We start from the raw sequence: 26,432 nt of genomic DNA, 5'->3' as shown, positions 1-26,432 counted from the left end.
TGTTATTGCTTCTATATGATTTGTTTACACAGTTTTCTCTGTGTTGTTCTGAAGGTATGGTGCTGGTACGTACGGAGGCCGGTCAGCTGGCGTTGGTTCCTCAGCAGGTCCTGGCCCAGGCCAAAGCTCAGAACCAAAATAAAGCCACCATGTCACCGAGACCTGCTACACCCACTGCTGGAGCGGCTTTCAGAGTCACCACACCTGTTGCCCAGGTATGAGCAAGACATCTCTTGTTGGATATCACATGAATAATATTTGCAGTTGATTTCTGTATTAATTTAAGGATCACATTAGCAAAGTTTCATGGGCAAAAAAGGCCAATTGCCAATAATGTAGCGATGAAGCAGAGCTCACACAGAAGTCACTGTAAAAACCAAGAAGCTTTCAGTAACACTATTTTACAGTGTCCTTGGTACGTTACAGGTACTTATTGTAGTAATAATAGTAAACTATGCATAATTACATGCAACTAACCCTAAAACAAACCCTATAGTAAGTGAATTCTCTTAAGTAAGATAACTCAGTACTTGAATGTAAAATTATACTGGAACAAAGACACCTTAAAGGGGTAGTTCACCTAAAAATTCTGTCAGTAATTACTTACCCTCGTCGTTCCAAACCCGTAAGACTTTCGTTCATCTTCGGAACTCAAATGAAGATCTTTTTGATGAAATCTGAGAGCTTTCTGTCCCTCCATTGACCGCTGCACAACTACCACTTTGACACTTCAAAAAGTTTATCAAGTCTCGTAAAAATAATCCATATGAATCGTGCGGTATAGTCCAAAATTTTCTGAAGAGACACGATCACTTTATATGATGAACAGATTGAATTTAGGCTTTTATTCACATGCAAACATTCATCAACTCACACATCAGTTGTGATAAATGGAAGCTCAAGCATGTTCGCTTGACGTCCGAGAACCAATGAGGTTCATTCTCATGTTACACAGCACGTTTGAGCTTCAGCATGAGGTTTGTTCTCGTGGGTCAAGCAGTTTCATTTGAGCTTCTGTTTATGCTTGCTGATCAATATTCATTTTCTAAAGATAATTTGGACTAAACCGCTCGATTCATATGGATGTTTTACAATCTCTTTATGAACTTTTTGAAGCGTTAAAGTGGTAGTTGCGTAGCTGTCAATGGAGGGACAGAGAGCTCTCAGATTTCATCAAAAAGATCTTCATTTTTGTTCCAAAGATGAACGGAAGTCTTACGGGTTTGGAACGGCATGAGGGTGAGTAAAAAGGGTCCCTTTAAAATAAAATGTAACCAAGCTTTATGTTGGTCAACACAGAAAATCTGCGTGACCAATTTGAAACTGTTGTGAAATCTGAGTGGGGAAATCTTTTGACCTTGTGCAAAATTGTCACATGGATTTTTACGTGGATCTTACTATTGAAATGACTGGATTTCGCCTATGAGAATTTGCAGAACAACGGTAAATGTGACCGAAGTTGCTAAAATTGCACATAAATGAATCTATAGAGCTAATTGACTTCATACATATAGTTCAGTGGGATAGTTCACCCTCATGTTGTTCCCATGCATAAAAGATTTACATTTCAGACAGAATGAAGTCTCCATCACCATTCATTTCCATTGCATCTTTCTTCCAATTACAATAAAAGTGAATTGAAAATGAGGCCTTCTTTCTGCATACTGTAACATCTACTTTTGTGATTTTGCTATTCCAAACTGGCATACTTTTTCTTTTGGCACACAAACCGTTGTTGTAGGGAAAATATCTATCTGAAACGTCTTACAAAAGGACAAAAAAAGCACCATATATGTTGTCCATGTGACTTGTTCTGAAGCCGTATTGAAGCTTTGTATGAAGAAAAAAAAAATCACAGATAATTTGTTATATTGGCTGGAGCTCACAAATCAAATATGACACCAATTAAATGTCATTAACAATAAACACTGTTATTTATCCAGTGGTTCAAAACCAAACATCATGTGTGCCATACTTGGATTTGATCTTTTTATAATACAAAGCTATAGAGTGGCTTTAGATTTGATATCTATCTAGCACTTGAGGAGTATAGAGTGCTTTTTGTTTAGGTTTTTGGTGTTTTTGTCCTTTTTGAAGCTTGACAGTCAGTGGTAAGAAAGAACTCATTGAATGGCAAATATGTATGAGGAAAAATTATATTTGTGTCTGTTTTGTTGAAAAAATGATGACATGCACGTTTGGAACATTGTAAAGTTGAGAAAATACGTTGTTTCTGGGTGAATTATTCCTTGAAAATGTTTTTATATCAGTTCATGGTACCTTGTCTTGTTATTGCACCACTTTCCATTCAAATTGTAAGCTCAGGCAGAATATTTCTTCTGTCATGTCACTGTAGAGGTAAGATTCTTAACTCGTCATGTTTTTTTTATTTCCGTAGCAGAAGACAGCAGTGGTAACGATTACCTCAGCTCAGAAGCCCACCACCACAGTCATTACAGCAGGAGCCCGTGTTCAGCCTGCACCACAGACAGTTCTCAAACCCTCTGTGACACCTCAGAGTCCCAGCACGACCTCTGCCGCTGCCCCAGCTAACAGAGCACCTGTCCTCTCTCAGGTACTGTTCAAATTAAACTCTTTTCATTCATCATGTAGTAAGTCATTTTTATTTCTATAGCACCTTTCCAGAGCAAGCGTCAACAAGGTGCTTTACATCTGAAATATTAAAGAGAAATCAAAAATAAGAATAACAGACATTAAAAACAGACAATCAATAAAAAGATGCATAAAGCACCGTTTAGACCAGTTTAAACAAGTGAAGTCTGACTCTGACTATTGGTGGATGTGGATTCTAGTTCAGAATTTTTTTGTAAAATACCAGAATTTTCATTTCAGGAAATGCAAGAGAATGTAAAGAAGTGCAAGAACTTCCTAGCAACTCTCATCAAACTGGCATCCCATAATTCACCCTCCCCGGAAACATCTAGGAATGTGAAGGCACTAGTGCAGGATCTGCTGGTAAGTTTTAGCCATGTAATGTTTAAAGGTGTCATCTCTGCATCTCTAGTGGCAGTGTTTTGATTGGACCACTTTATTATTGTTTCACTTTTTTTTTTTTTTAGATTAGATAAAGCAGGGGTTTTTTTTGTTTTGTTTTTTATAGTATTTTATCTTGTGATTTTCTCATGCTAAACTGTAGATGTCAGCATTTGCAGGGCTGAAAAATATGAGTTTCTTCCCCTGCTCAGACAGGCCAGTTAAGGTCTCTTTACACAGCCATGTTAAAGGCTGATTTGTGCTTGCTCAAAATTCAGTGTAAAGACATAATGTTGCATAAAAGCTCGACTACATTATGCCTGTCAAGTACAAAGTTGTAATTGGATTTAAGCGCCTCTGAGCAGTAAATGCAACTGCTGAAGCACTTCTATGCCACCTTTACAGTGTAAATTTGCCATATTTTGTATTTGCCCTGGCAATATTCTCACTTTTTTTTCTACAAATATTTTGCTATACTACTTACTATGAATTCACACCTAATGGCACCGATTTCCAACAAAACTGTTAAGTGTGAATTCCTAGCTTTGTAGCAAATTATCTGGAGAACTTATTGTAGAACTACATGTATAACAAGAGCAAATCTTTTCATATTTGCACATTTGAACTGATATGCATTTTGCCTTCTAAAATCTGCAAAGGATGCAAAAATTGAGCCTGAGGAGTTTACAAATCGCCTGCAGACAGAGTTGAAATCATCTCCTCAACCATACCTGATCCCTTTTCTGAAGGTAGGACTCATTATTTTCCATTTGTAAAGTAGTTGCACTTATTGTTCTTAATTACACTGAATCTGTTCCCTCTTCTCTTTGTACAGAAAAGCCTGCCTGCTCTGCGTCTGACACTTCTGAACTCCCAGCAGTCTTTAACTCAGCTGTCTCAGGCCTCGACTACGTCCACCCCACTGACGATGAACACCATTAAAGCTCCAGCGCCGAGCACACTACCCACCACCATATCTACCATCCGGCCGGCTGCTGCCATGACTCCCACTACCACTATGGTACTTGTGCTTTCCTATGATCTATTGTAGGGCTGGTCATTATATTGAATATTCATGTCCATAACACTAAACGCATTGAATATTCGTAACATTTACAATGTGAAAATTGATCATTTGAATGCAGTTTTTAATTTTGCTATGAAGTTTTCTAAAGATCATGTTATTAAATTAATTCTATGATCTTAGCCTCGGTAAGACGGATAATAGCATCTCTGATTCAAACTTAAGTAGCAAAAAAGTAAGTTTTAAGTAAAGTAAGGCTTTTTTTATACATTAGCCTAAATGAGTTAAAAAGCAGTATTAATGCATATAAAATATTTTTGTCCATGTGATAACTTTTATTATTATTGCATTAAACATTTTTAGTCTAATTGGTTAAGGCTGTTCGGTTGAAATGATGCTTTAATAAAAATACCTTTTAGTAAATTTAGAGCAAATATATATTAATATAGTGATTTATTGAATGTCTTCTGAAGCCTAACAAATGTCTTTTTTTCTTCTTCTTTTTGTTTTAAAGCTATATCATCCAAAACTTGTCTAAAAAATTTCATATCCTCTGTGGTTTTGTTCTGTTTAGGGTGTTAAGAGGCCCGGGCTTCAGGCTACTCCGACACGGATGCCGGTGGTGATTACACAGACGGTTCGTACTCAAGGTAAGCTAGAGACTTAATGAGCTTAGAGACCATTTTAAACACACCAAAGGAAAGTGATTGAGGCTTAAGTGTTCCTTTTCTCATGCAAGAGTCTAAAAGAAATATACCCCAGTATAATTACAAGTTTTATTGCAGGTGCTGTTGGGACACACTTGCAAGTGAGGAACCCCATGAGTGTGGCTTTTCAAGCCTCGGCCAATCAGAAACAGAAGCTAAATGACCCTGGGGGTGGGACTTTCAGGTAGGTTTTCTAAGAGTCCAGTAGGAGGCAGCATTTCTCTAGAATTGTTAGTTATTTCAATGTGTGCAGACAGAATTTGAGAATGTAAAAAGGGGGGTGATGGAATGAAGTCGTTCATGACTATATATTATTATTGTAAAGAAAATAGAATAATTTAAAAAAGATTCAGTAAAGCTTTGAAATGCGTTTGGTATCAAGCTCATTCCACAAGTTTTGCTTACATGTATAAATATATTTATAAAGCAGCTTAATTTATACATGTAATGCATAAATATAAAAAAGTGTGACATAGACTATGTAAATTACTTTGTACAAAAGTCCGATTTTATCCAAGCACAAGATGTGATTAATTTTTTATACATATATATTTATATATATAATGTTTTAAGCTATGGTTTTAAGTTCTTTCACAGTAATGGACTGTATATATAATGTGTTACATATTTTGTTAAAAATGTTTTGTATAATACAAAATATTTGAATATATAACTTTATATGTATAAATAATAATATACCTGTTTCATGTATGGTAAAGCTCTTGTATCTCCTCCATTTGTGTATGCAGGGATGATGACGACATCAATGACGTGGCATCCATGGCTGGTGTGAACCTGAACGAGGAGAACGCCCGTATCTTGGCCACGGGTTCGGAGCTGGTGGGCACCCAGATCCGTTCCTGTAAGGACGAGGCCTTCCTTCCTGCCAGCCTGCTCCACAAACGTCTCCTGGAGACTGGTACAAAATAGCTCACCACTACAATACTCTCATGTACTGGAGCTGCAGTCTGGCAATGTGCTTGTCAGGATCAGTTTCTCCTGGCAGGTTTACAGTCATAAAGAGGTTTAGGCTGTACCGCCACTATGTGGGCAGTTAATATTCTGTCTAATTACTGTATCAGTGTTGACTGACGTTGTTTGAGGGAGGATCTTTAAATGGGTGTGGGATTATGAATGGATTTAAACAAAAAGCTGATGAAAGCTGGCCCGATGAGACAGGAAAGATGTGTCACTCTTTTCAAAGCTTTATGATTCGGCTTCTTGATTTAAATGCCATAGAGAAAAATTGCATAGCTAATAATTTTGGGCCAGATTAACAGTCAGGCATATGAATAGAAGGGATCGGCATAGTTTGTATTTTATAATTTCAAAATCAAATAACTAGAGTAATGAGTGTTAAAGAAGCACTGTATAATTAGGCTAGATTTATTTTTTTGCAAAAAGTTTGTATGTGTATATATATTTACACACTATTATTGATAATTACCTCATACACATTTATATACACATTTATATATGAAAAAAACAGAAAATGTAGATAGTTTGCGTGTAATATATTGTATAATTAATTGAAAGTCTAGATCAAGTTTTTGATGGCTCTAATTGTCTATTAGTATTAGTATTTTGAATTCACCTTTATTTTTATATTTTCAGTTTTTTTTTAATTATGTGTTTGCCCTTTTTAATACTTTTAGTTTTTAAAAAATATTTCTATTTATCTTTAATTTTTTTATTTTTAGTTTAGTGTTTCACCTTAAACTTATTTTATGTTTGTTGCCAAGGCTTTTATTTTTCATCTAACATTAAAATTTTATTTCAGCTTTATTTCAACTAACGAGAATTATTTTTAATAGTTTGTGTTTAGTTTATTAACAGTAATAACGCTGCTAGTTGAGTAGTTAGTCACTGTGACCCACCTTAGACTTAAAAAGTAGAGATCCAATGATTAATACTCTTCCAATCCCCTCTCCTTGATCTTCGCCTAAGACTAGTGCACTTTCTAGTGCACTTCCACTGGTCACTCACTTGCTAAGTCAGTCTATGAGTGCCCCGTGTCCGAGCTTGAGGCTTCCCCGGGCTATAGATGAATACTTTATAGGCCGTCTTCTGATGGCTCTCTGTTAGTTTGCTGTGTGCTGAAATGTGAGGTTGCCTCGGGCCTCTTCCCTGACAAGGTCACTTGCATGCACACTCTGAATGTCCCTGCCTAAACGAACAATGCACATTTCAAACACTAGATGGATTCAAATCTACATACCTGTAGATTATTCTGCATTTTGCAAAGACAATTTGAGCATGCTTGCCCCCATAATACCCGCAGCCATGTTGTTATGCTGTGGTGATGCAAGATGATGCTGAGGCCTTCTAGGTTGATCATTTTTTGACAGTAATGACTTTTATAATGTTACAAATAATTTCTATTTCAAATAAAGGCTGTTCCTTTTAACGTCCCTATATAAAGCAGCACAACTGTTTTCAATATTGATAATAAGAAATGTTTCTTGAAGAAAGACATTTCTTGAGCAGCAAATCAGCATACTAGAATAATTAAATGGGGGAAAATGTGTATATCAACACCAAAAGGGTCTATAATCAAGTTCAACCATCAATGTCTCATCAATAATGATTATTTAACCTTCACATAGATCACTTAAAGATATCCCAAAGAGCACGAAGAAACAGGAGACTGTCATGTTGAGATGAGGCAGGTCTCTGGCTCCCTTTTATCCAAAAAAAAGCACCCTCCATTATTGTATTTAAGCAAACTCTCTCCCCCCGTGCGCTTGATTTAGCACACAGTGCATACCAATGAGCGCCCGCGGATATGTGCTATTACATGGAGCCCGGCTGTGGTTGTTATGCTGTCGCCAGGGGGTGGAGTGTGTTAAAAATGTAAATCTTCCTCCGGGGGAGTTCTGCGTGTGTGTGTGTGTGTGTGTGTGTGTGTGTGTGTGTGTGTGACTATTTCAGCTTGATGGCTGGAGGGGGGAACAGGGAGGTGGTGCTAGCGCCACCTGCTGGATATGATGTGAAGAGAGTGATGTGAAGTGAGTGTGTGGGTGTGACAGATGCTAAGTGTGGCAGTGAAGTGTTTACCAGTTAAATTAGGTCATATCATGAGGCAGGTTTGAGAAGGGAAAACAATAATACTTGTCTTTTAATTGGTTTAACGCTCCAGGACCAAAGAATCGCTTTTCTTCACTTTTGCTCTACCTTCCCGAGCAGCTTTAACACCAAACTTTGTATCGTTTCAGCCAAGAAGTTCGGCGTGACGGAGGTGTCAATGGAGACGGTCACTCTCATTTCTCACGCCACTCAGTCCAGGCTGCGCTCCATGCTGGAGAAAGTCTCGGCCGTTGCGCAACACCGTGCCGACTCCTGCAAAGTAAGAACCAATACCTGAACCACTCACTCCAAAACTTCAAAGAGAAACCACAAACTGACTTTTCCCGCCGAACATTTCTCATTATATGTCCTTCACGCTGAAAATGTAACTCTTAATGTTAACCCTAACCAGAGTTTTGATCATGAGTCTAGATACACTAGTAAAAGTAGACTACACTAGACAATTTATATATGAAAACTTCTGCCTGTGATGATTGAATCATGTAAAAAGTGCCAACCATTTTATTAATATATACAGTGTATATATACACGTATACACTTTTTAGGGGTGTAACGGTACACAGAGGTCCCTCGGTTTTTCGGGTCATGGTTCATTACGAGTTTGGTACAACAGGAAAAAGGAACAAAAAAACAGACCGTAGTGCAGTTTGTTCCACCTAGCAGCATTTAGTCCCCTAGTTGGTAGAGTATAACCTCCTTTAGTTTATTAGGCACTAGGCAATATTGCAAAAATATCATATCACGATTTTTTTTTAATGTTGGTTTTTACTATTTTGCAAGTGACTGAGCAGTTCAGCCAAACTATTTTCCCTATTTTGAAAATGTAGCCTTTAAGGTAACAAAATATAAAAGAAAAAATAGTGACAGGCCATTTCGGCCAAAGTAGGGGTGGGCGAAGATGAAAATCTTTATTTCATTATTTTATCTTTATTATTAAAAGATGCTTAAATGCTATCTATCAGATTGCGATACCTACTACACTATATTTTCATTGTTTTTAGGGTAGGATTAGGGTAGTGGTAGGTATGGATGTTAATAAAGGAAACCACATAAATATGGTGCTGGTAGCACAATCTGATGGGTAGCATTTTTCGCTGTCGAATTGAGCTACCTACTGTTTTATTGGGAGGTAACACAATCTGAGCGGGTAGCACAAATCGCCAGAACACCGGCAATGCTTTAAAACGCATACAAACGCATACATCGTGATTGTGTAAAACTGCAATGTCACATGAGCGTAAGTCTGCGTTAACATGAGCGCAGAACTGCAACTCATAGAATGCACTTTAGCACGATACCACGATATTTCTTCAAAAGCAGGCCGTGGAGACATTTTAATAAAAAATCTTAATCTCACACCCCTACTAAGCAGTAAACCGAATGCACATTTGCATGTCATATTTTTGTGGTAGGGCTGATAAAAAAATAATTTATTTCAGATTTGTTTGGTCACAATCAGCTACAAAACTGTAAAGCATCTCTTGTGTTATAAAAGTACACAATAAATAGAATAATGAAAAATAAAACTTGTGCAGTGATTAGTTTTCTTTACACATGAGAGTTCGTTAACATTCGGCGACAATGGTGGATGCACAAAAGTTCAATATTACGCTTTCAAAAAATCACTGAACGCTGAGCGAGAATGAGGGGAAAAAGTGCCATCTACATCTGAGCCTACTTCACCTTTTAATGAGGAGACGGCGAGTGAAGTGGCACCTGAGGCTTCCCATTTCCAGGACCCGCATATCACTGGACTGTAGTAGTAGAATAGTAGAATACTTTCACTATAAAATCGGCACAATGCCAAATGATTTTGTCTCATTATAACAGCGGAAACAACTTAATCATTCAAAACTGTAAAGAGTATATAGTTATTTGTGTACACTTAAAATAAAAGCAAACCATTTTGCTTTTGTAAAATAAAAATAAAAAACAACAGGATGCCGCTTTCTGCCGTTCCGGTTTCCTTTCCGTTGTGCTTTTAATTAATCGCAAATCAGCGTATAGTCTACTAGCAAGCCATCTGAAGTTGAACTCGTGGTGCATAGATCGTCTCTTCTTCCTCTGCTCTTTTTCCTGTTGTGGCGGTTAGCAAACAACGTTGTATTACCACAAGCACCCCCTTCTGGATTGGAGTGTGGATCGCCTATGACTGACTATATTCGTCTTCTGACTGTATGCACCGAACCGTGATGTCTGTACCATGACTGTTATATATATCATTTTATTTATACACACACACCACTACTGTTAAAAATTTTAATGTCCAAAAAAAAAAAAAAAATTGAAATGCTTACCAAGGCTGCATTTTCTTATGTGTAATATATGTGTAATATCACACAACCGAGAGTGTGATCTGACTCTATATCAGCATGGTGGTGGTTCGGCTGTAGGCCGAGTCTAGAAGGTAATCGCAGGCTATAAAAACAAAAGAAAAAAGATTCCTACTTGTTACATGATTAAATTATCACATGCAGAAATTTTCAGTAACTTAAAGGGATAGTTCACCCCTAAATGAAAATTCTGTCAGTAATTACTCACCCTCATGTTGTTCCAACCCCGTAAGACTTTCGCTCATCTTCGGAACAAAAATTACAATATTTTGAATTAAATCTGAGATCTGGATCACTCTAGGGCTGGGCGATATGACGATATTATCATATATCGACGATGTATCGCAATGTCGATTTAACAGTCTGTTTCCAGACGATAATCGTCAATATCAAAAAATGACATAGGCTTATATTTCACATAGCCCTAGTTAGTAGGATTAAGAATAGAAAATCGATTCTTGATAGCATTCTTAAAGCGCAAGACGAAAGAGAACCTTGCTATCTTGCTTTAGATTAAAAAAAAAAAATAATATTTGGGGATTTTTTTGTTTGTTTTGTTTAATGACTTCTGTCTAAATAAATAAAGCAGTCATTTTTATTTCTTAAACGGCTTTTTAAGGTGACATTGGAACTGTAAAACCAAAAAGGAGGAAAAAACTAAACGTTTTTGCTCATGCAGAACGAAACCATTCGTTTTTCATTCCTAATTTTAGACAAATAACAAATATATTACAGTTTGAATACAAGTTTAAAAACAGCGCTACATATTATTAGGAAATTAAAAATATCATTAAATCAGGCGATACCGCCAAAAAAAAAGAGAAAATCGTATCTTATGAAAAACAAATAGGCAAGACACCTTGCTATAACATCATGCATTCACCATTCTTACAATCACCAAATTGTGTTCTGTTCTGTTCAGTTGTATTTAACATTTCTTCTCGTGAAACGAAATTCGTTTCAATCACAGAGGCAATAAGAACAGTGAGGAAATTATTAGCAACACTAACAAGCAAGGCTAATGTTTTATGCTCGTTTAAGCTCAAACTAACCAAAGTAAAACCTTTAATGTTTCAATCATTAAATTAAACCAACCAAATTCGCAGGCTATCATTAGATAAAGTGCAGCCAAACTTAACATGACTTGTGTTAACGTGTATTCCGTATGTGTTGTCTCCAGCAGGGCGTGTAGGGGGCGGGGCTTGGGAAGACGATATAATCGGATATCGCGATATTTTTTAAGGCGATTATCGATAAAATATTTTTTACATATCGCCCAGCCCTAGATCACTCCTCCATAGGCTTCTAAGGGATTGAAACTTGCCGGCCCAGAAAGTTATTAAAGACATCGTTAAAAATAGTCCAAGTGACTACAGTGGCTCAATCTTCAGTTTATCGCCACGAGAATACTTTTTGTGCGCAAAAAAATAAATAAAAAAATAACGACTTTATTCAACTATTCATGTCCTTCTCTGTGGGCCTCGAGTGCAGCGCTTCTAGGTTGTACGTCACACGCATCACACACATGACCAGCGTTGGCCAATAGTGAGCCTGCGTGTGACGGACAACACGGTAGCGCTGCGCAGTTACACTACGTGAACTCACTTGAGGCCCACAGAGAAGGAAATGAATAGTTGAATAAAGTCGTTATTTTTGTTTGTTTTTTGCGCACAAAAAGTATTCTCGTCGCTTGAAAAACTGAAGATTGAGCCACTGTAGTCACTTGGACTATTTTAACGATGTCTTTAATAACTTGTCTGGGCCGGCAAGTTTCAATCCCTTAGAAGCCTATGGACTAGTATGGAGGAGTGATCCAGCTCTCAGATTTAATCAAAAATATCTTAATTTGTGTTCCGAAGATGAACGAAAGTCTTACAGGGTTGGAACAACATGAGGGTGAGTAATTACTGACAGAATTTTCATTTTGGGGTGAACTATCCCTTTAATATCAAAACATTGAAATACATTTTTGTACTTTACATTTCGCCATAGCAATTTAAATAAAAATTCATTAAGTGCTAGAAGATTTAGTATCCCTTACATGTAAACGATAATAGAATGTGTTCTTTATGAGTGATTAGGGTTGGGTACCGAAACTCGGTGCCAATAGGGAACCGGTTCCGACGTAAACGGTAGTAACCAGACCGAATAAGAACGAAAATTTCGGTGCCTGATTTCGGTGCCTAACTTCATTAGGCACACACGCGCACACACACACACACACACACACACACACACACAAGGTCTCTCGCTCTCTCTCTCTCCGCCGTGCGTGTGCTACACAGTTTGGAGCACAGTTTCTTCTGTCTCGCATGCGCGCTGTTTCTCGCAAGGTTTGGCTGCATTTCACGTGTAAAATTACGTGTCAGAACGCCCTCTGGGTGTGCCGATAGTCTGAATCCCATATAGAATCAAGCCAATTCATTGGCTGATGGCGCGGGCGCCGCATCGACGCACTTACGTCGTCATACTATGTTGGCGCGCGGGCGCCATCTGCTCCTCAGATTTCTCTGCCGAAAAAGGAAGCTGGTCGGCAGCGCGAGGAGCTTGGCAGCGTCCCGTTCCCTATTGAGAGATATGTTACACCAACCAGAGATGTTCTCTTTCATAGGTTCACTCAACGCTGCGTAGCTAAGAAGCAGTGGATTTGTAGGCTGCTGTATCACAGTCCGTGAACTGACGCGCTACAGCGATCTGTCACATTTCAAAGAGCCAAAACGTTATTTGTTGTGTGAATCTCGTAAAAATATTGACAGAATCTGACAGCTGTGGATTTGTTCCATATCAAAAGTAACCTTCTCTGTCTTGTCTGTCAGTGTCCTCTTTGTCCGCGATTTTTCTGTGTGAAAAGGGTCATTTGCGTGAGTCTCACGGTCAATGCGTGAGAGTTGGCAGCTCTGCCTGCTAGTAATCTCTATTAATCTCCAGTATTATTACATTGTTTGATACAATATTGTTTCATTTGATATTATGTAAATATGAATTTTTATTTTATATTGGTTTTATTATTACCATATGTTACTTGTATTTATATTGTTTAAAGATTTAAGTTAATATTGTGTCCAGTTTGGCCCTGTAAATTAAAGGGTATTCGTTTTTGATAGTGTGTGCGGTTTCATTTTCTTAAGTACCGATTTAAGAACCGTTTAAGCACCGGAACCGTTTAAAAAATACCGAGTAGGTACTGGAATCGGATAAAACCCAAACGATACCCAACCCTATGAGTGATATACAGTAGCTAAGTAGATTAGTTTTCCACAGCTGTTACTTTTACTGCCGTCAAGTCATGAGATGAGCACCACCACAATGTTGTATTTACCTTGTAAGCCCTCACTTTCAGATTAAAAGGTGTGCCAATCCAAAAATCATTGCATAAGTTGTATTTGTTAATGTAGACTGTACAATTTAATTTAAATGAATTTGCCATAAGCTTCCTGTGCTTATTGGTAATTGATAAAGAGAGAGAGAATTTTTTTTTAGGGCTGTCAACGTTAACGCATGTTAATTTAACACAAAAAAACGTTGGAGTTTTCCCTCTTTTGGACCTCACTTTTAAATCACTAATTCGAAGTAAAAGCGAAAGTAAAATGTGCATTGTTATTTTACATTTCATTTTACTTTTGCTTTCGATTTAGCGGCAGTTGCTTGAATGGTGGGTTCATTATTATTCTTAATGAAAAACACAACAGCTTGAAAAACACTACTAACCCTTTGCAGGTTCCCTACTAGCATTGGGTTTAAAGCCAAAATATTGCCAAATAGGCACTTTTACATTTCGCTTTGAAACCAATTCTTCCGCCATCGTCTTGTCAGTCAGCTCCTCGCTCTCGTGGTAAATTAAATCTGACTCCTGCTGCTTATCTGTGCTGTGTCTCTCGTTCAGCTCATGCTGAATTGAGCAGACACGTTCAGGTTTTAATTGTAGTGTATGTTCTCTAACTGAGCAAAATTATTTGTATTACTATAAAAAAAAATCAAAGCGAAGGTGGGTGGCGGTGCCGCGGTGGGCAAGTGATGTAACTGGTGCTGTGGCTGACCATGTAACACCGACTATCGCAGGAAGCCTAAAAGACACCTAATATACCTTAAAAAAAGCTTGCAGAAAATAGTTTTATGAGAATCACCCTTAAATATGATGCTTTACTTTGCTGGATATAGCAAATGATGACAAAATTAACTTGTTAAACACGGGAAATGGTGTATGCTTAATTTCACGATAAGTGCCATTAATCGCGATCAAAAATTTTTATCTATTGACAGCCCTAATTTTTTTTGTTCATTATTATTATTACTATTATATCTTAATATATGGTAGTTTTGTAAACCTTGTTATCATAGAATATTGTATGTAATGCAGCTTGAGAAGTAAAAAGTGAAAATCTAGACTTTAACTTTGTACTAAGTAGAAAAAGAATGTCGCAAAGAGGATATGGTGTCATGTTGCGATTTGTCCCGTTCTGATTTTGAAACAAACTGTTCGAAATGAGTAACTGGCACGGCTGTATGAAGTCAGCCTGTTGACATCAGCGAAAAACAAGCCAGACTTGAATGGAGACTGGAAAAGTTGGCCCTGCGAGTTAGGCACAGCCTCAGCGCAAAAGAAAGCATGCAAGAAGAGATGAGAAGAGCAGTGCCGTTCCCGCTGCTAATAGGCTGTAGCCTCAGAAGTGCACAAAAATGTGAGGGTTCCTGTGTATGTGTGTCACTCTGCTTTGGTCCTCCACTGCGCCTCACGCAGCTCTTTTACCTGCAACGCTAGAACAACTATCGCAGGAAAGAGAGTCGGGGTTGCCTTGCAGAAACACTGCGAAACGCACAATTATCCCATTAGCTCTGGGTGACCTACTAACTTCACTTTCATTTATGTACGAAAGGGAAAAGAGTGAAACTTTAGGCAAGCTGGGGAAAAGTTTGTTCTCTCCTATAACAACGTAAAGGTGATGAACTTGTTGATGAGGAGTTTTGTTTTTTGTTTCCCCAGGATGAGGAGCTGTACGAGCAGGCGTCGGATGTGCGGACCCAGCTGAAGTTCTTTGAGCAGCTGGAGAAGATCGAGAAGCAGAGGAAAGATGACGAGGAACGGGAGCTACTAATGAAAGCCGCAAAAGTAGGTTTGAGTGATGCGGGAGTGGCCATCGGCGCCAGTCTGCCCATCAGCGCCTTGCCAGCGTACACTAGCTTTTCCTGCACGCGTTGGCCACTGTTTAAAAGAAAACCGGTTGTGCTTTTAAGCCTCGGAGAGGAAAGACAGTGTTATTAAGACACAAGAATGCACTCTGCAGCTTCATACTGTAGCAAATTGCAGTAATGGCAAAGCCAGAGGGATTTATCCAGTCTCGAGTTGATTTGATTGTACTGTTGCCTGGACTGGAGTACATCAGGGGAAAGGGAATGAGTCTTCTGTTAGGGAGCGAGAGAGGATGTTTTAAATTTGCCTTGAAGTTGCTTTCTTTCTAAGGAAGTGACACCATCTCACTCACTGAGTTTGTTGGGGAAAAATCATGTTATATGTAATGGATGAACCTTAAGGCATCACTACCTTTACCTTTTTGGCACTAATCAAGTGAACACTGCTTATAAATTAATCAAGACTACATGGCTTTTTAAAAAACTGCTATATAGCCAGACACGAGGATTAGGAGGAATTTTATGGGTTCTAAACAAGTTAAGTGCTATCAGCAGGGATGGACTTATGTGGTGGTTTTCGATACTAAATTTCTATATTTAAAATGCAGGGATGCACCGATTTTTGAAATTCTGCCTCATACAGATAAGCTTAGCTGATCATTTTCAAGTTATATAACTTATAAAGGGACAGTATTAAAATTATATACATTTTAAGTAAATTATAAAAATATAAATAATAAAATGTCTAAATAAATGTATATAAAATATTTAGATAAATTAAAAAAAGTAAAGTAATTATAAAAAAACCTGTAAAGCACTTAAAAATAAAATCAGTTTTAGATGCTACAAATGATATTAGTTATCATAATTTAATGAACAGAATGAAAAATAGGTATTCGTGTTGAGATTTGATAAATTAATTTATTACCGCTTTGAAAGATTAAAGTGAGTGTTAGATGATGCAAAGGTAATCTAAATGTAGAAGAAATTAGCATGAATGATCAAATATCCAAATTCAGCTGATGCTGGTAAATACATAAAAATCATATTGGTTGATAATTACACTTTATTTTGAGGCAAGTCAAAATTATCAGATACTGCTGATACAATTTGTATTGAACATTTCCTTAAAAAATGGTTTGTTTCCAACTTTTAAGTTAACCAAAACTAATTAGCTCCCATCCCTGTATATAGATCTGTTCAGGAATTTTGTATAAACAATTTTAAATTCTGATATGATAGGCCACTAATTATTTCCATGTTATGGCAGATAACTGATAAATGGGCCATATTAAAATTATATACTATTGTCTTAATTTTTTTTATTAAATGAGATACTATAGGCATTGCAACATTATAACAGTATGAAAAATGATGAGATTTGATAATTACATTTAACAGTGATATTAAATGATTAGGTATTAAATTTAACTTTAATTAAGGGGCTGTTTACACCTGGCCACTTCATGCGTTTTCTGTGATCGGATAGCTATCCGATCGTAAAAAGACCAGGTGTAAATGCCCTCCGAAACGCATTCGAGACGGATTTGAATCCGATCGCTCAAACCACTTCAGGAGGTGGTCTGGGGCGCATTCCAGACGAAACTGGGCAAGTGTAAATGCATCTGGTTGTTGAAACCACATATGTAAATTTTACTCCTCCCAAAAATGCTAAAAAATAAACATGTGAGAGCGTGTTATATAGGCTATATGTCATGTTATAGTCAGATATGACGACGCTACTGCAACACGCATCACCTCAGATGAGCAGGTGAGCATCTATTCATCAAGCCAACGTGCAAACTATCGCAAATCAAAGTGAAAGTAAGTCGCAGACGCTTAAAACACAATCATCTTCATTAAAAGTAAAGAAACAAAATGATCTTACCAGGGCTGTTGCCGCTCTCTTTTATTGCCGTCTTTGATTTAGAAATTAGCTGATGATCAATAAAATGCAGCGCTTATCTGTTACTTTCGGTGACGTGCACTCCATTAAATCTGGATATAGCGCGGGAATTGAAGATCGGATTTATATCTTTATATCAAAAACACATTTATGTGACCAGGTGTAAATGGAATCGTTTTGATAAATCAGATAGCTATCCGATCTGAGAAAACGCATGAAGTGGCCAGGTGTAAACAGCCCCTAAGTGTTAGATGATGGCAGAGGTAATCTAAATGTAAAAATAGGGGAGTAATCGAGCATGAACAAATAAATATCAATTGATCAATACCGTTAAATTAACCACAAAAAAAAAAAAAACTCATCTAATAACGGCTGATAATGTATACTAAACATTATTGTCTGTAGTAATCGACTGTGTCTCACAGATGTTGCTAATACAACTAGTATTGAAGTCAGAACATGTAATCTTCTTACTGGGATTTAAGTTAACCAAAACAATTAATTCCCATCCCTATATACAGGTCTGTTCAGGAAATACATATTACTCACACATCAGTTCCTAACTATTTCATTTGTGATGGTGACACTTGAGACTACATATAGATTCCAAAGCAGCAACAAATGGCTAGTAGCAACTTCCCAGCATGCATTGCTCTCTCTTGAAGTTTCACTCCTTAAGATTTGGTGGGGGTGTGACAATTTCCCACAGGAAAATGACATGGCAACATGAAAGCAGAGGTAATTAGTTGACTTAAACGACAAATGCTGATGATGACGCTGACAATGTCCCGCTCCAAAGCAACTCCCAGTGCACCGCCGTCCCTATTCTAATTAATGCAGTCGGGTAATTGAGATGTCAGCCAGAAGATAATTGTTCTTATGTTGCTGTTGTTGGTCTCATATAAGTACTGTTTGGGAATAAATTTGACCTATTTACATGCACATCACCGCGTAACAGTAGTTTGTCAACATGGTAGAATTATTAGACACGTCCTAATTGGAGACATTAATGTTTTTTCAATATACAGCAAAAGTTCAGGTAAATGTCAGGTTAAAGGACTAGGTCGCCAAGGAAAAAAAACAACAACTTTCATTTACTTAAAATACAGATTTGGAACGAAAGGATTTCGTTTTTTTCTTTTTCTTTTGTGTGAACAAATTTAGAGGTTTTTAATACAGCTATTTCTGTTACCTTTTGATTGTTTTCTGAACAGATATTTCTACTCTAATATTGTTCATATAAATGCTGGATATAATTTAAACCAGTCTATTTTAGTTCTAATGTTTCTCTTTGCTTGCAGAGTCGCTCGAGGCAGGAGGATCCCGAACAGGCCCGGCTTAAACAGAAAGCTAAAGAGGTGAGCTTTATGGAAGACTATTTAATAGTACTAATAAAAGTGCTCGACATACATTTTTCATGATTATGCCATTGCTATGACTTTGACATCATTTAGTCTGACATTGAGACAAATGGTCTTATACGTCTCCTAACAAGTTTATTACAGAATGGGGGAGAAGTCGTCATTTTGCTCAGATGTCACACCGCACCGCTGCCATAATGAGTCTAATATGGGCTAATCTTTGGCTTGTGGGGGCATGACATGTCTGAGCACTATGAATTTTTCATCAGGTTTAATGCCATTGAAAGCAAAAATACTCTAAGCAGATATTTTGAAGTATGGCCTGGTTGCTGTTTTCCATGCAATAAGAACGTATGGGGCCTGGTGCTGTCAATCTTCAAATGGATACTAAATCACCAAAAGTATAAAAAAAATGGTTCATGCGCTATATTATAATACAATGATGTGTCATATTCCAGGTCTTCTGAAGTCAACCAATAGCTTTGTGTGAGGAACAGACTAGTGGTGCACAAATATTAGGTTGATACCGATAAGCGGATAATTATTTGTATGATATGCCCAATAGAGGATATATGGATAATGTTATGAATCTGTACGACTCAATTAAAGAAAATTAACACAGTAAAATCTATTACATGCACATAGCAACTCAGTCTTAAAGGTGGTGATGTTCTTCAAGAGCTCCTCTTAAAGGGTTACATTTTTTGCTCTAATCTTTCGCTATCCCTATATATAGTAGATGTAGATAATAAAGCTAGCATCACCCTGGTTCCCTCGACAAAAACCCAATAGGATTTTTCCATTGACTTGGATTATTGCAGAAAATAAGGTCTGTGACTAACAAAGGCTTATGATTATTAAACATTTTGTTCATAATGATAATCTTCACAAATGAACAAAAATTCTATGGATTTTAAAGTGCAAATGCAATCGGTAGGAGACGAAAGCTAACGGCCGTTTCACACCGCATGCGTGAGTGGCGCTTGAGCAGCGCGTCAGCGTAACTACATCGCCGCTGCAGACGCGTGAGAGTATTCACACTGGAAGCGTTTGTACAGTGTCACAGCAGCGGCTCCAAAGCTATATGCGAGCAATTCTTTACAAAGAAGTTTTAGAAGTTGGTAATTTATAAAATTGATAGTCTTGAAAGTTTGTTATGGGGAGGTGTACAACATTCACATATAAATGTTAAACAACAAAACAACCCAGAAAACAGCTCCAATCTATTCATTTCAGTCATACTTTCGATATGTTTACAAGACTACAAAACACACACACACAAAAAACCGCACACTTGGGTTTAATTTGGGTTGTAGCTGTCTGTGTTACATAAACTAAAAGAAAGTTTATATTAGGGGTGTCCCCGACTAAGGATTTTCATAGTCGAATCAGAATCGTCAAGTCTTCCCTATAGTCGACTAATAGTCGAACCGTGTGTGGGGTTGGGGAGGGGGCGGGGCTTTAACATTTTAAAGCAGCGATGTGCAGAACATCACACAAAGATATAGAAGAAAATGTATAAAAACATTTCGGATCAATAAAACTAAGAAATAACTGCAGAAAGGCCACACTGCAGACAGGATTTGCATTTCACATGCAAATCAAATTAAATCAGCTAAAGCCTAGTTCACACTACAGGATTATAAACCCGATTTAAGCCCGATTTGCAAATCGTTGAGCTCGCCGACAGGTCAGGGTGTTATCGCGTGCAAATCGCGGGGGATTAGCGGACGATGGACGCTCGCCAATCTGTTAGTATGAAAGAGCCAACAACGCATCAAAGACGCTCGCTGACGCCTCGCAGACGCTTCGCCGAGCCCAGAAAAATATCTAGCATGCTAGATATCCAGAGCTGTCGCCCGACTCAACCTCAGTGATGTCATGAGCTACAGCCAATCAGAGCAAGGCATGGGTTGCTCCAATCAGAGCAAGGCATGGGTCTTCGTCTTCTTCGCTGGGTATTAGCGCGCGTGATGTTTCGCGTCATTTCCGGTTCGTTTTATCGCGTGATTTTTTGTGACAAAACGTGGTTTGTAGACAAGATTGAATCGTTGGGTGACAGAGTTGTTGTCAACTCGTGTAGTGCGTTACCTCCTGTTGCGGATCAATCACGTTGTGTCGTGTGGTGTGAACAGCTCAACAACTTGAACACTCCTGATTTCACAGAGAGCAAGTCATGTAGTGTGAACCGCACAGTTCAGCCCGACGTTTTAAAATCATCTAGTGTGAACTAGGCTTAAATTGCCTGTGTGAGCAGGCTCTAAGTACAGAGCGCAACATCGAAAAATAATCAACAATTAATTTACAGAATTCAATTAGAACAGAATATACCTTTCTAAAAAATAAAAATACAAAACGAACTAAGTCAGAATCAACTCACAAGATGCAGCACAAATGTGTGCAAAATGCCTAAAGTGCTGGGGAACATATATTCAACACACAAGCCACAAATAGTTAAATTAGATGACGCTGAGTGATCAATAAATAAAATTACGAAAGTATAGCCAGAATTGTCAACTGTCTTTTTAACTGCAGAAACAACAATAAACACTAAACTCGAGTGACTAGCTAAACATGTTCACAGCATCCAAAAATCAAATTAGAACCGGCTGAAATGTTTTGAAATCACTTGTACCCTTCCTGATCGAGACAAAATAAATCTAGTCTTTCACTCTGTCTGTGTCTCTGTGTCCGTTTGAGTCTTTTCAAATTGTGTGCTCGGATAAAATACATTCTAAAACACTTAACATGAAAAACGTAACGGCTTAATGTCCTAAGACGATTATATTAAAATATCAAATTCTGTACACAGCATACTGTATAGTATATTACCGTATACAGTAATATATAAATTACAGTATGCACAGTATGCTTAATAAAGCATACTGTATAGCCTACAGAAAAGCAGACGAGCCCAGATGAACGCAACGCATTTAATTAAACGTTAATTTTCCTCCCATTGAAAACCGTTATTATAAAGAAAACGCTTTACGTGACTTTATATAAGAGGAACACGTTGCGTTCATATTCTGGGTTCTGCTCATCTGCACATAGTAGGCTATGGTTTCTTAAGATATGTACTACATACATCAAGCCACGTAAAAGTGCCTTTTAAGCGTTTTAAAAGCTTTTTTCACGTTAAGCGTTTTAGAATGACCCAAGGAAAATCAACTTGTTAACGTTGGCTGGCGGAAGTGCGATCATGGTTTCCTGATGCTAAATCCAGCCTTGGAGAATATCCTTTCTGATGGTGTGCATCCACACTTTAGATTTTCTTATCCAGACATTTTTAAAGATTTAAATCCCTGCTGCCAAAACGCTCCTCTCTCGGTCACGGATCGAAAGTGAAACTTAAATCTGTCACAGGGTGTTTGGATTTATTCAAGCACGTTAAAACTATTTATTAAAAGCTTCTTCCTTTGCACATTTGTATTTACAACATTATCATAATAGGCTCCTATATTAATGTATTGACAGAAAACCGGTAGTTCTATGTGAAATCTGACATTGAGCACCCTCATATAACCTCTGCGAAGATTCGACCGTGAGATTGGTACTCGAATCAGGCTCCTCCTATCGATGCATCGAATCTTCGACTATTCGGGGTAACCCCTAGTTTATATATAATATTTTCTGGCTAGTTTACTTTAGTTTTTATATATATAATACACCATTAAAATATATATATTTAAAATAAATATAATACACCATTATATTTATTTTAAATATAATATATATTTATATAATATATAATATTCACCCAAACTGAATAATTAAAAACAAGTTTAAACGGGTAGCCTAAATCTTCTATAGGCCTAACTATTTTTTAGTCTTCATTTTCTTTTTTTTGCCTACTCAAGTTCTTGTTAAAACTCACTAGACATGCTTATTCTGTGCATTTTGGGCACTTTTTGTGTGAAATTTTGTCCATCAAAAGTGTACTTTCACTTTAATTGAGCGTGAGCAGCGCAGCAAAAATAGACTCGGCGCCGAAACCCCCGCTTCACTGCTGCTCACGCGACGCTCCTGCTTGACGCTCACGCGCTGCTCCTGCTCCCGGTGTGAATGCACTCATTGATTAACATTAGGGGTGTAACGATACACAAACCTGACGGTTCGGTTCGTCCCACGGTTTTGTGCTCTCGGTTCGGTTCATTTCGGTGGGGGGGTTTAGAAAGCTAAAATTGCTTTTATTTTTTATTAAACAGTGCTTTAATGAACAAATTGTGTCCTTGTCTTTAAATTAATTCAATTACAAGTAAACGTTTCTCAAGGATAACAAAATTATCTGCTAATGCTGTAAACTACAGCCCTTACTTGCACATTACTATAACATTAAAGCTTAACAACAGAGCCTAGACTTTTAGCCTAAATGATATAATAATAATCAACACTCAAATAACAAATTGTATGAAAACATGTAAACTGCACATAAGGCAATTTTTGCATTAACATGTTTTTACTCTTTAAATTATTATATAACAATAACAAATTACAGTTGCTGTTATTTTCATGACAACTATTTTAAACATACATTAAATAATCAAGATATCATAAACAGGTTAAGTAAAATATAATATATAGGCTAATATATAGCATTTATTTAGTGAAAGAGTTAGCAAACCAGCAAGCTGTGGACACTGAATGACTTGCCTGAGGTAAATATAAAGCTATGTGAAAAACTACGCGTTTTATTGACGTATTTCCGCTGTTGAAACACTGATTGAGTGTTTACACGAGTTATAATGCCTTTCAGTAAGTATACTGTATCTTTGAACATACCTTCGGGTGTCCATTCATGTTTATTCTGTAACTGAGGAAGAGATGATCGCGCTGCCGCATGCATACAGTGATATCTGTCACGCCACATCTAAGAGCGCCAAAACGGCATTTATTGTTTGCATTTCGTGATCAAATAGACATAATTTGAAATATTACACCTTGCTTATTATCAAAAGTAACAAAACACTGAGCTTATTGCGATTTTATATGTGGTTAATGGTGGTTAGGCAACAGCCCTTTATTCGAGTATCGCGATACGTATCGTGGGTGGTGTATCGCGGTTTTTCGGTTCGGTTCAAATATCGTTACACCCCTAATTAACATGCACGGCGAAAAAAATACGCGCTGCTCACGCATGCGGTGTGAAACGGTCGTTAACGTAGGCTGTTAACGAACTACACCACGGTCACATGACTTGAACTTTCAATGAAAATGTTTTTAAACAAAGACTGGAAGAGTTTTGGAAACTTAGTGATGGTGATGTTAAAGTTATAATAGTTTGCAAGAGCGGAATAGTGAGTAGATGAGATAACCTGTTCGGTGTGGTGATGTTTAAAGTCCCCGACAGACACTTGTTAGCAAACACCCTTTACAAGACAAGTGAAAGCTAAAAAATAAAATAAAATAAAAATCACAATTTTAAATAATGGAAAAAAAGAAAAGAAAAAAATGTGTGTGTGTATATACAGGTCCTTCTCAAAAAATTAGCATATTGTGATAAAGTTCATAATTTTCCATAATGTAATGATAAAAATTAAACTCTCATATATTTTAGAGTCATTGCACACCAACTGAAATATTTCAGGTCTTTTATTGTTTTAATACTGATGATTTTGGCATACAGCTCATGAAAACCCAAAATTCCTGTCTCAAAAAATTAGCATATCATGAAAAGGGTCTCTAAACAAGCTATTAACCAAATCATCTGAATCAACTAATTAACTCTAAACACCTGCAAAAGATTCCTGAGGCTTTTAAAAACTCCCAGCCTGTTTCATTACTCAAAACCGCAATCATGGGTAAGACTGCTGACCTGACTGCTGTCCAGAAGGCCATCATTGACACCCTCAAGCAAGAGGGTAAGACAGAAAGAAATTTCTGAACAAATAGGCTGTTCCCAGAGTGCTGTATCAAGGCACCTCAGTGGGAAGTCTGTGGGAAGGAAAAGGTGTGGCAAAAAAACGTTGCACAACGAGAAGAGGTGACCGGACCCTGAGGAAGATTGTGGAGAAGGACCGATTCCAGACCTTGAGGGACCTGCGGAAGCAGTGGGCTGAGTCTGGAGTAGAAACATTCAGAGCCACCGTGCACAGGCGTGTGCAGGAAATGGGCTACAGGTGCCGCTTTCCCCAGGTCAAGCCACTTTTGAACCAGAAACAGCGGCAGAAGCGCCTGACCTGGGCTACAGAGAAGCAGCACTCTACTATTGCTCAGTTTTGCATGTCATTCGGAAATCAAGGTGCCAGAGTCTGGAGGAAGACTGGGGAGAAGGAAATGCCAAAATGCCTGAAGTCCAGTGTCAAGTACCAACAGTCAGTGATGGTCTGGGGTGCCATGTCAGCTGCTGGTGTTGGTGCACTGTGTTTTATCAAGGGCAGGGTCAATGCAGCTAGCTATCTGGAGATTTTGGAGCACTTCATGCTTCCATCTGCTAAAAAGCTTTTTGGCTCACAGTGCCAAAACCACTGGTAAATGGTTTACTGACCATGGTATTACTGTGCTCAATTGGCCTGCCAACTCTCCTGACCTGAACCCCATAGAGAATCTGTGGGATATTGTAAAAAGAGAAAGTTGAGAGACGCAAGACCCAACACTCTGGATGAGCTTAAGGCCGCTATCGAAGCATCCTGGGCCTCCATAACACCTCAGCAGTGCCACAGGCTGATTGCCTCCATGCCACGCCGCATTGAAGCAGTCATTTCTGCAAAAGGATTCCCGACCAAGTATTGACTATTGAGTGGATAACTGAACATAATTATTTGAAGGTTGACTTTTTTTTTTTGTATTAAAAAACACTTATTTTATTGGTCGGATGAAATATGCAAATTTTTCGAGACAGGAATTTTGGGTTTTCATAAGCTGTATGCCAAAATCATCAGTATTAAAACAATAAAAGACCTGAAATATTTCAGTTGGTGTGCAATGAATCTAAAATATATGAGAGTTTAATTTTTATCATTACATTAGGGAAAATAATGAACTTTATCACAATATGCTAATTTTTTGAGAAGGACCTGTGTGTATATATATATATATATATATATATATATATATATATATATATATATATATATATATATATAAAATAATATATATATTATTTTTTAAATGCCCTGTTTGGACTCCTGAAACTACTAGAAAAACTAAAAAAAAAACGTACTAAAAAAGATTCCTCATTAGCACAGTGAACCGCATTCAGACTGTAATTTTCATTGAATGCCAAGCAGGAACTTAGAATTTTGGATACAACAATTGGCCCATTTTTAGAAAAAGACACATGTCTCTGTTGTCATATCCCCTCCCTTTCTGTAAATAAGCTTTTTACACACCATATGTCTCAATGTCACCATATGTCTCTGTTTGTATTGACAACTACTGTTGGATCTCATCCGTCAAAGAGGACTTTTTCTGAACCCCAGTGATCATTCAAAGCATGTTTTATTCAATTCAAGAGCCGCATAGCCCATTGTCTCTCTGTTGCTGTGGATATATTGTTTGTTTCAGCACTCTGTTGTTTTTCTTACCTGAGGGCATATAGTTATGGAGAAACAGAAAAGCACTTCTTGAAGCTTCTTTGGAAGCATCTTTTTTCAGATCACAGTATAGCTAACTAGACTAAAGAGAAATGCTGAACAGTACAGTTCTATATATTTATTTACATGATTCACCTCAAAGCAAGATAGCAGCTCCTCATCATTGTTGAAGGCCTGTCTTAAAGCCTAGACAGATTCCTCCTCCCTTATCCGAACCCCTGATTTCTTACCTCGACTTAATACTGAAAGAAGACGTTGGAGTGGGACGTGTCAAAGGGTTGTCTTTTTTTATATAGCGGATTTTTTGTGTGTATATATTTTTCATATATTAAAATTAACATACAAATATATTTACATT

At 37.6% G+C, this 26,432-nt stretch overlaps 1 protein-coding gene across 3 annotated transcripts in view; it reads left to right on the top strand.

Annotated features, from left to right (window-relative positions):
- The window catches only part of si:dkey-219c3.2 (transcription initiation factor TFIID subunit 4), a 46,039-nt gene that overhangs the window by 1,785 nt on the left and 17,822 nt on the right, over nt 1–26,432 (top strand). For 2 of the 3 annotated variants that reach the window (XM_056270937.1, XM_056270936.1), the window contains exons 2-12: nt 55–215; nt 2,399–2,575; nt 2,854–2,976; nt 3,654–3,743; nt 3,830–4,015; nt 4,593–4,668; nt 4,804–4,909; nt 5,475–5,644; nt 7,941–8,071; nt 15,127–15,252; nt 18,480–18,536. In XM_056270937.1, the coding sequence (XP_056126912.1) occupies nt 55–215; nt 2,399–2,575; nt 2,854–2,976; nt 3,654–3,743; nt 3,830–4,015; nt 4,593–4,668; nt 4,804–4,909; nt 5,475–5,644; nt 7,941–8,071; nt 15,127–15,252; nt 18,480–18,536 (1,403 nt within the window). The remainder of the gene's footprint in view (nt 1–54; nt 216–2,398; nt 2,576–2,853; nt 2,977–3,653; nt 3,744–3,829; nt 4,016–4,592; nt 4,669–4,803; nt 4,910–5,474; nt 5,645–7,940; nt 8,072–15,126; nt 15,253–18,479; nt 18,537–26,432) is intronic. The other variant, XM_056270938.1, reaches the window with a different exon arrangement.

The sequence above is a fragment of the Rhinichthys klamathensis genome, unplaced genomic scaffold (genome assembly GCF_029890125.1).
Source record: "Rhinichthys klamathensis goyatoka isolate OS25496 unplaced genomic scaffold, OSU_Roscu_1.1 h1tg000310l_1, whole genome shotgun sequence".
In the NCBI taxonomy this organism is placed as follows: Eukaryota; Metazoa; Chordata; class Actinopteri; order Cypriniformes; family Leuciscidae; genus Rhinichthys; species Rhinichthys klamathensis.
Note: the sequence above shows the minus strand (reverse complement) of the source record. Positions and strands in the feature narration are given on the sequence as shown.